Genomic DNA, 10000 nt, shown 5'->3' with positions numbered 1-10000 from the left:
AGGAAATCACCTCTGCACGGCACGTGGTGAGGCAGTTCAGGACTACCAACGTAGATAATCCAATTACCTGAATCCACCCAGACGGTCTATAAAATTAATTCCGATTGCTCTTGTCCGAGTATCAGGAGGGACATACAACAATATATCCGAGGATGGTGTTATCGGGATTTTGAAAATTGTCTGATTTAACGTGGAAATGCGGTTTTGAATACGCAACGAAACCTCCGCCCCCGGTGCGTCCATGATTTCGTCTCCAGCGGCAGGGAAGGGATACGTGCGGTCGGTTGTCGGCTCCTGTCGTTGTGGTTGTCCCACAAGACTTCTAACATATTTTTTGTTATATGATATTATTAGAATATTATTTTGGTGTACATAGAGATTATTGTAGTATCCATAAACTGTAAATGTAACACTTGCATAACTTTCATATATTTCAATACAAGATGCCAGACTTAGAGGGACAATATTTAGGCGACAGATAATTTTCCGCCGATCGCAAGAAAACGCAAAAGACGCGAAAACACGGAAACGGCCATTGGAAGACGGAAAAAGATGTTTGTCAAACGGAAAAATGCGGAAAACGCATTTGAAATATATTACAACATTGGAAATTTCAATAGAAATCTACAAAAAAACAGTCCGAGCAATAGCATTGGTAATGATATGGTTTACATTCAGACAACGTTTCAGAGCCGAAATGACTTACAATTACGACTTGTTTGGTAACTCCTGTGTGTTTCGTGGCCGGTGTCACGGTTCGTTTCAAAGGTTGTACGCAAATACTTTTTTTTCGATGCCAATATATATGTGAACGAAATTTGCATTTTTGGCGTTGTACAATCCTTTATAGCAAACGGAATTTCCATTTTTTTTTTACTTTGGAACAGAATTCATGATTTTCCGCAAACGGAAAAGGCAATTTTGAAACGGTAAAATCATGTTCCTAGGAAATTCTCGACATGTGTGTCATATTTTTTTCCTCAATGAATACCTTTTCAAACAAAAATCTTGTTGCACATCAAATACATATACACAACACATACAATATATACTAGGATACAATAATGTAACCCAAACAAGGATAGGGAATACACCCGGAGTCCGCGAGTCTATCCGTTTGTGTTAGAGAAACGCCCTGAGTTGGAAATCAATTCAGGGCCGGTTTGCAGGTGCATTCGGATAGCTTCCATTGGACTCAGAATTTCCCGCATTCGAGCTTCAATTTTACATACCTGATACTAATACCGTACAAAATCAATGCGGTCGTATACATTTCCATTTACTTTACATCGGACAACTCTTTTAGGCGGATTCCGCTTATTCGACTACTAATCGGATGCCTCTGCTTTAAACTAATTGCATAACTCGCTTCGGGAAAAATTGATGTACGTGCTGAACGGTCAACAGAAATGCGCTCAGTGTATACGCCGCTCGTCACTTCGAATATTTTGTTAACAGGTTATATTAGTTTAATATACAGAGTATTGTGATTACATAGTAAGTCTCGCGGGAATAGCGGAGAAAGGTTCGTGTTGAGAATAACAACGCCAGTTTGGAAGTTCTAGTCTCGAAAACGCACCAGCAAACCGGCCCTGAGTGATTCACTCAAGCGGTTCCTCCACACAAAAAGGATAGACTTGCGTGCTACCCTATCCTGTGTTTGGGTACATTATTGCGTATCTAACAATATACCAATTTTGTCATTTATTTTATTATTTTTCTTATTTTTATATTAATTAGTTTTATTCATTTTATTTTGTCAGATCAGTTATTAATTTATTTTATGGTACTGTATTTGGGGGAGAGGGAATGTCTTTGAATCAAAACTGCAATTATCATTTTTTTAAAGCAAAATTTAAATAAACACACACCGTTCGATATACCTGGGTATTTTGTTTGAAATGAGCATCAATATGTACGGCGTACTCAGGATTCTCCCAGCGATGAAATTGAAAGCAGGGGGAGGGGGTGGGTGAGGGCGGGAGAGAAGGGAGGGGGAAACTAGGGGGTCCGGGGGGGTGTTTTTACCGCAGCCAACAAATTAATACGTATAAATCGCCACCACCACACATAGACGGTATTTGGGGTTCTAGAGCATATATTAAGATAGCCGAGTCGTGTACATTTAGTGTTGGGTCGGGACAGGTTGACTGTTTTGTACTTGTGCGTGGGTCCTGCAGTTGCATGCGTGGTACGGTAAAAAATACACGGCGTTGGGGGTCCTGGTTCCAATTGGACTTCTTGACGATCGATTCCCACGGCTGCAAACTTTTTATTGCTGGTTGGTAATTTAATCGGGCGGAGGTAATTTTAAACGGGGCAGCGCACGATTGAAACGGGGGGAGTTTCTGCCAAACAGGGCTGCAGCAGCGCCGCCGCTTTTGCGCAACGTAGGAGAGAAGCCTGGTACTCACTGTAACCGAACTGGTGGAGTTGTCAGCAGGCGATGTTTCTGGGGGTCTCGATCTTTAGATTGGTGAATAACCCCTTTCGATGGCGGAATCTCCCAGTGTCTTCATGGTGACGAGAGACTCCTCTCTTGGGAGTAGGTGTGAAGCCCGTCTTCACAGGTGTCAAGACATTTCTGCCTCTTTTTTTTCCTCTTGATGGTGACAACTGGATGGCCTTATTCTCTTTCGTGTCGTCATAATAATGATTGTCAAATAAACGCCTACTCCCCGAGTCTAAGGCAATTTAATGTATCAGTGGCTTTGTTCCTTGCAGTCACATGCTGCTTAAGTAGAGCGTAACACCTTTTACAAATAAAAAGAAAAAGGTCCAAAGATTGACAAGTCCGACCTGCCCAACTCTGGCAACTGTACCTGAAGTGCACACTCAAAAGCGATTCTCTATCAGTGTTAAATATCAGAGCAATTTCATGCAGAATATCCACCTGGTCGTGAGTCTTCAAAATATTGCGGCCTACTTTCCTGTTTCAAGTTACTTAAATTGAATTTATAACTGCAAATAGTGCATGCTTCTGATAAGGCATTATTCATTTTAAAACTGATTACCACCGCCTCATCGTAACGGCCGCTAGAGGGCCTACTCACTAGAGTTATAACTGGTACCCGGTCCCACTTCTCGGCTTAGGGTTAGGATCGAGTATCGTGTAATCGAGCAATCGAGTAATTTAGGTGGGAGCGAGTACTAGTCTACCATAGTTAGAGGGAGCCGTATGGAAAATAACGACTGTATTATCAAGAAATAATACTTTATAATAATAGGTATCACTATCATAAGGAATAATAGGTATTATTAGCTCTTCGTATTATACACGGTTAGATTACCACCATAATAAATATATGCCTGGGGCGGTGAATATGCGCCGACCCCCTTGCAGTGCGTCACACGTCACACTTACCAAGCTACCAACATGGCAGCGCCCATGATGTGTTAGTAACTATAAACGTGTAAAAGTGTAAACTCGAAAGTCTAGTAATTCTGAAACTGAAAGCCGGCGATCGATAGCCTACAAAATCTCAAGTTTTATGCCGAGGTTTCAGGTATACTACTAGTCTATAATAACTACTACTAGTACTAGGCCTAGTTCAGTTGAACTTGAAGTAGTTCACTCACTGCCTCAGTAGTAGACCGAATATATTCTGTCCATATAACCTTTTTTTATATTTTGGTGAGGGTTATATTGGGCTAATATAACCCTCACCAAATAAAATAAAAAGTTTATATGGGACAGAATTATTCGGTCTACCTCAGTAGTAGATTGGGCCAAGGTCCAGGATAGAGAACATGGGTCCCAATAAACCAATGTGCTAACCTAACACCCTAATTCTAACCCTAATCCTAACCCTAACCCTAACCAGAACCCTAACCTATTATATTGATATAATATTATATTTTTATTGATGCAGGGTTCTCCCAGGATGAAATTCAAACAGAGGGGAGGGAGGGAGTAGGGGGAGGGGGGAAACTAGGGGGGCTCCGGGGGGCGTGTATTTTACCGTACGACTAATTAATGCGTAAAATCGCCGACCACACCATAGACGGTATTTGGGGTTCTTGTATATTATAGATAGCCGAGTCGGTGTACAGTTAGTGACAGGTTAAGCTGCTAGTCGAGATTCCTGCTGACAATACCCACACCGACGGATTTTGGTGGTTTTGGTGTGGGTTAGAGGAACCCACACCAAAACCACCAAAATCGTCGGTGTGGGTATTGGTCAGAGGAATTCGTTATTGGTCAGAGGAATCTCGGACTAGTTAACTGCATGTGCATTGTCAGGTTAACTTGTGTACTGTCTGCAGTGCATGTGTGGGAGGTCCTGGTCGAACGGCAATTCTTGACGATCGATTCCCCGCGCTGGCAAACTTTTATTGTGGTGGAATTTAAACGGGGCTGAGGTAATTCAAACGGGGCGCAACGATTCAAACAGGGGGGAGTTTTCCCAAACAGGGCGCGCGCGCCCTGTTTGCGCAACGTAAGGAGAACCCTGTGATGTAAATGATATTGGTTTTATTGGGACCCATGTTCTCTATTCTTGAACCGTAGAGGGCCGTAGCTCTCGATCCTTGCTCTCTAGTACCATAGCCCGCGTACAGTTGCCGCAGGCAACATAGTCCATATAGCATATATAGTCCTGCGACAACTGTATGCGGGCTATTGTGCTAGAGCTAACTCAGTAGTAGCCACAAGTTCCCATCTCGCTTAACACTACGTGGCAAGAGGGTAGACTGAATAATTCTGTCCCATATAACCTTTTTTATATTTTGGTGAGGGCTATTGGGACAGAACGGGGTTCATTGAAATTTTGTGAGATCGCATGCAAAATGCATGCGCTGCGAATGCGGCCCGTACGCCGCTATTGGCGCCAAAAAAAACCTACCGTTCCCTTCTACATGGCTTTACCTTGCTACTGATATGTGTATATATGACTGTATACAGTCACTTCAATGGTTATTCACTTCTTAAAAGATTGTTTTTCAGAAACCCCGCTTCATTTAACTTTAGTAAATTACGTTCGCCATTTACAAACAATCAGACCAATCAGAGCGAGTCTATCGGCCCTCCTGCAGCGCCACAGATACAAGCGAGAACCAGGGGCTATTGTAAGACTTGCTCTGATTGGTCTGATTGTTTGTAAATGGCGAACGTAATTTACTAAAATTAAATGAAGCGGGGTTTTTGAAAAACAATCTTTTAAGAAGTGAATAACCATTGAAGTGACTCGACTGTATACACATATCAGTAGCAAGGTAAAGCCATGTAGAAGGGAACGGTAGGTGTTTTTTTTCGCCAATAGCGGCGTACGGGCCGCATTCGCAGCGCATGCACTTTGCATGCGATCTCACAAAATTTCAATGAACCCCGTTCTCTCCCAATAATATTTATTGATTTATAGCCCTTATAGATTGATAACCCTCACCAAAATATAAAAAAGGTTATATGGGACAGAATCATTCGGTCTAGCGAGAGGGTTACAGTCCTCCGCTGTGTAACAGTCGGAGAGCCTGGTCGGTTTAACTCAGTAGTAGCGCTAGTACTATAGCCACTGGCAGCAAGAACAAGTCCGCTGCTGCTACAGCACACACGACGCTGTTATATACGATACGACACCATATATACCACACGATACATTACTACGTAGTATATATATAGTCAATGGCGTCGTGTGTGCTGTAGCTGCAGCGGACTTGTTCTTGCTGCTAGTGACTATACTAGCCTGCATCGAGTTGCCACTGGCAGCGGTAACTGCCAGCGGCAACTGTACGCGGGCTATAGTACTAGAGCCAACTCAGTAGTTGATGTGCATTATCGGATAGGCAGTGGTGGTGGGTTTTTATTTTCGCTTATGATGTTACGTATGTAGTATATATCATGTACGTCACATGCAGGCACAAATTTTAGATTTGAGATTGCAAAAATTTCTTTTCGTTACTAGGCCAACTAGTACTAATTAAGTACTATTAGTATTACAACTCACACATGCTGATAGCACCAAGAAACAGTAATACATCAAGATACATGTGTATATTGACGATAGTCACACACTGACACTGTCACCGCCTGGTCGGGCTAACATGCTGACACTGACAGCATTTGATTTATCATGTCTTTGAAGTTTGATATTGTTAATCAATTGTATCACACTTAGTGACACTAATTTGTTAGTTAGTGCACATTTTGCAGTGATGGAGGGCGAATTGACTATGGGTGTTGGTGACAATGGTTTGTAACTTTGTTGGCTATTAGTACTATTTCTAGGGCCTAGTGGTAGTAGGAGGAATTTCCCCATTGTTCGCCTTTATTCCCAAATGGTAAATCATGACAAAATGCTCATGACAAATTTCTGGTTCCCAGATAATTAAAATAGTCCAATCCCAAAAATATTTGTTCCCTCTGATTATAAATGGAATAGTGGCCCATATGTCTTGGTACAGCTACAGCTACCACAGCTACAGCTACAGCTACCACAGCTACAGCTACAGGTATCGTAATCATGTATTGTATGGATTACATTGTAATCTACACTCTACAAGTTTCCTGTAGTAGTAGTAGTAGTAGTAGTATATATTGGTATCTATGCACCCACACTAAGTTCACAATTCTCACACATTCTGCACGAGACAGGTCCATGTTGATTTATGTACTGGTATATCTAATTAAAACTAATGTAGGATTAAGTCCAGCTCATAGATTCCCCCAATTTTTAAGCCTGATGTTTGCATTGACTACTTTAACTTACAGGTCTGGCACAATGAAGACTGTATTTATGGTAGCGGAGAAGCCATCTCTGGCCCTATCACTTGCCAAGATACTTTCCAATGGCAGCCTGAACTCTAAGAAGGGTTCCAATGGAGCGTGCTCAGTGCATGAGTACACTGGCACCTTCAGAGGCCAATCTGCGAGGTGAACTGGCATATTGGAAACAAATTAAATAATGCGTCTATACATGTCTATTATAAGTATACTAACTATGATTCTTCTACCGTATATTCATGTATTTTTATATTGATGTTATAACACATATAGTAGCCCATGGAAACCAAGTTCAATTACCTATTTAAATTTTAATTTGCACTAAGTAATTTGTGTTAAATTTTCAGATTTAAGATGACGTCTGTGTGTGGCCATGTGTTTGGGCTCGACTTCACTGCAAAATATAATGACTGGAACAGAGTTGATCCTGTAAGAATTTTAAGTATAAAATTTAACAAAATTCAAGTTTGGCAATTAATGAATGTTTTGCGATCGTGATTGCTTGGAGAAAATATGAACACAAATTTTGTAATGAATGAAGCAGTGTTTGTTTCATCACTTACTTGTAGGCGGAGTTGTTCTCAGCAACCACTGAGAAAAAGGAATCGACCCCTAAATTACGAATGCCGGTGTTTTTGTCTCAGGAGGTATTGTTAACTTTAATGAGATTTTTTGTGATGTTTTAGATTCAACATGATCTTATATATTAGAGAATCCCTACATATCATAGCGCAGTTTCGAAAATTTGGAAGTTTGTGATGTAAAATGATTTTAATAGCAGATTTCATCTTATATATTAAATTTGCATACTGAAACAATCTAAATACCTTTACCATGTTTATAATGTTGCTTTAGGGAGCACTGGTAATATATCATTGGCATTATATAACAGGGTACCCTGAATATATAAATTTTTTATTAATTTGTTTAATTAGTTTTTAATTAATTACCTGCTGTATGGTGTAGGCACGAGGAGCAGACTACCTGGTCCTCTGGCTAGATTGCGACAAGGAAGGCGAGAATATCTGCTTTGAGGTGATCGATGCAGTTGACAGAGTGATGAACAAACCACAAGGAAATGAGCAGGTACACAGCGTGCAAAATTAACGGGAGTCCGGAGTCAAATACTCCCTGATTTACTGTCGGACTCCCTGATTTACTGTCGGACTCCCTGATCTGACACATGCAGGAGTCTGTGTGACTCCCTCAAAATTCTGCCATACTAACTAGTTCGTTCCAGAACACGGCCTCGCGGAATTACCGTATTTTTTTCAGCAAATGTCTAAAGAAAATTTGGCAGACGTGCAACCGCATGAATCTTCAAAATAAGCACATGTATGCGTTATTGTTAATATCTTTAATTTTGAACTTAAGACTGTGGACTCCCTCATTTTGCTGTGGACGCCCTCTTTTTGAGGGCAGGGAGTAGTGTCCCTTGTTCAAAAGTTCATTTCTAGTTCTAACCTGGTTACAGTTGGTGTGTGATTCACAGATATTCATGGGCACTGAGAAGAATGTGGGCATGGATGATTTGTACGTACTGTTGGCCTTGCTTATCTGTTTGGATTATCGAGATAGGTGGAGTTTAGTCGAGGTGAACGTTTGACAATTGGTGGTGCGAGAGCGTCTTAATAGGTGTTATGACAGTAACTCTAAGTCATGAACCTCTTACATAATATCAGGATCGAGTCTATCAATATATCATAATCTATTGATAGACTCCTGATCATCTTTAATACTTTGCTGAAAATACAATATATGCCACATGCCTTGAATTTTTGTGCAGTACATCTATCGAGCCAGATTCAGTGCCATAACTGATAAGGACATCAAAGGAGCAATGACCACTCTTGTGGCACCCAATAAGAATGAATCGTTGGCTGTTGATGCAAGGCAGGAACTCGATTTGCGAATAGGTTGTGCCTTTACCAGATTTCAGACAAAGTTTTTCCAGGTATGTAATAGTATGCGGGCACCTGTATATAATGAGAGGTATGTGTAATACTATGAGAGCATTGTATGTAATGCTACAGTGTGTATTTAAATAAAATGCTTGATAATTAGTAGGTTATTTCAACCTTGCTGTTGTCAGTGTTAGACACTTTATTGCAAGTTTTTATTCCAATGATTCAGCTTTTAATTTGGAGATTTCAAATGATGTCAATTACCACATAATTTGACATTAGTGAGGTGGACTTGTGTCACAGAGAAATTGTGGAATATTGGGCATTCTTATGGCATATTAGTAAAACTTAGATGATGGCAAGACTTGCCTATAAACACAGAAATATTTTACAGGGGAAGTATGGCAATCTAGATAGCTCCCTGATATCATACGGACCCTGCCAAACACCTACACTGGGGTTCTGTGTTGATCGGCATGACCAGATACAGTCTTTTATACCTGAAACATACTGGGTGCTACAACCACAGGTAAATATACAGCCAATAATTCATTAAAGTACATATAGAGAAATTTGGTATAGATATGTGATTTAACATTATTAACATTGATAATATAGTTATTTTGGCCATGATGATTGCTTATATGATGAATATAATCCATGAAAGCTTTAAAACAAAATAAATGATATGGTGCATATTTTGTACATCTAGGTGACTTTACCAAATGGAAATGTCGTGACATTGGATTGGGAGAGAGTGCGCATATTTGACAAAGACGTGGCCCAACTGTTTCTCAATAAAGTCAAGACCACCAACAAAGCCATGTAAATCTTTTGATGGTATACTGGTATATATAGCTTAGTTCGCTGAGTTCACGGTTACACTTGGTTCACTGAGTTCACAGTTACACTTAGTTCACGGTTACACTTAGTTCACCGAGTTCACAGTTACACTTAGTTCACTGAGTTCACAGTTACACTTAGTTCGCTGAATTTACGGTGTCTTTATTTACAAACTTGACATTAAACGACACGGCATGTGACATCCACCGGGTTTTCGCGCAGTGTCACGGATGTGAGCAAGAAGGAGAAGGTGAAGCAACGACCGATCGCACTGAACACCGTAGAGCTGATGCGAGTGGCGAGCGCTACGCTTGGTCTGTCACCGCAGAGTGCGATGGTGGTCGCTGAGAGGCTGTACACGCAGGGCTACATCAGTTACCCACGCACGGAGACGACGTCTTACCCCGAGAACTTTGATCTCAAGTGCGTAGCAATCGGAATTCACGCCCGGTGTTGTATATGGGCAATATATGGCTTACTTTATATGTTATAATATATTAGATATGTATACATTATATATATATATATATATATA

At 40.8% G+C, this 10000-nt stretch overlaps 1 protein-coding gene across 5 annotated transcripts in view; it reads left to right on the top strand.

Moving 5' to 3' along the window:
• LOC106815394 (DNA topoisomerase 3-beta-1-like) overlaps positions 1-10000 on the top strand; it is a 21537-nt gene that overhangs the window by 2631 nt on the left and 8906 nt on the right. For 2 of the 5 annotated variants that reach the window (XM_014819846.1, XM_014819845.1), the window contains exons 2-9: positions 6707-6868; positions 7066-7147; positions 7288-7365; positions 7685-7804; positions 8505-8672; positions 9017-9151; positions 9335-9447; positions 9688-9888. In XM_014819846.1, the coding sequence (XP_014675332.1) occupies positions 6717-6868; positions 7066-7147; positions 7288-7365; positions 7685-7804; positions 8505-8672; positions 9017-9151; positions 9335-9447; positions 9688-9888 (1049 nt within the window). In that variant the 5' untranslated portion in view covers positions 6707-6716. The other 3 variants (XM_014819847.1, XM_014819848.1, XM_014819844.1) reach the window with 3 other exon arrangements.

The sequence above is a fragment of the Priapulus caudatus genome, unplaced genomic scaffold (assembly GCF_000485595.1).
Source record: "Priapulus caudatus unplaced genomic scaffold, Priapulus_caudatus-5.0.1 Scaffold1105, whole genome shotgun sequence".
NCBI classification, from domain to species: Eukaryota; Metazoa; Priapulida; class Priapulimorpha; order Priapulimorphida; family Priapulidae; genus Priapulus; species Priapulus caudatus.
The sequence above is the reverse complement of the archived record's forward strand: the minus strand, read 5'-3'. Positions and strand labels throughout refer to the sequence as shown.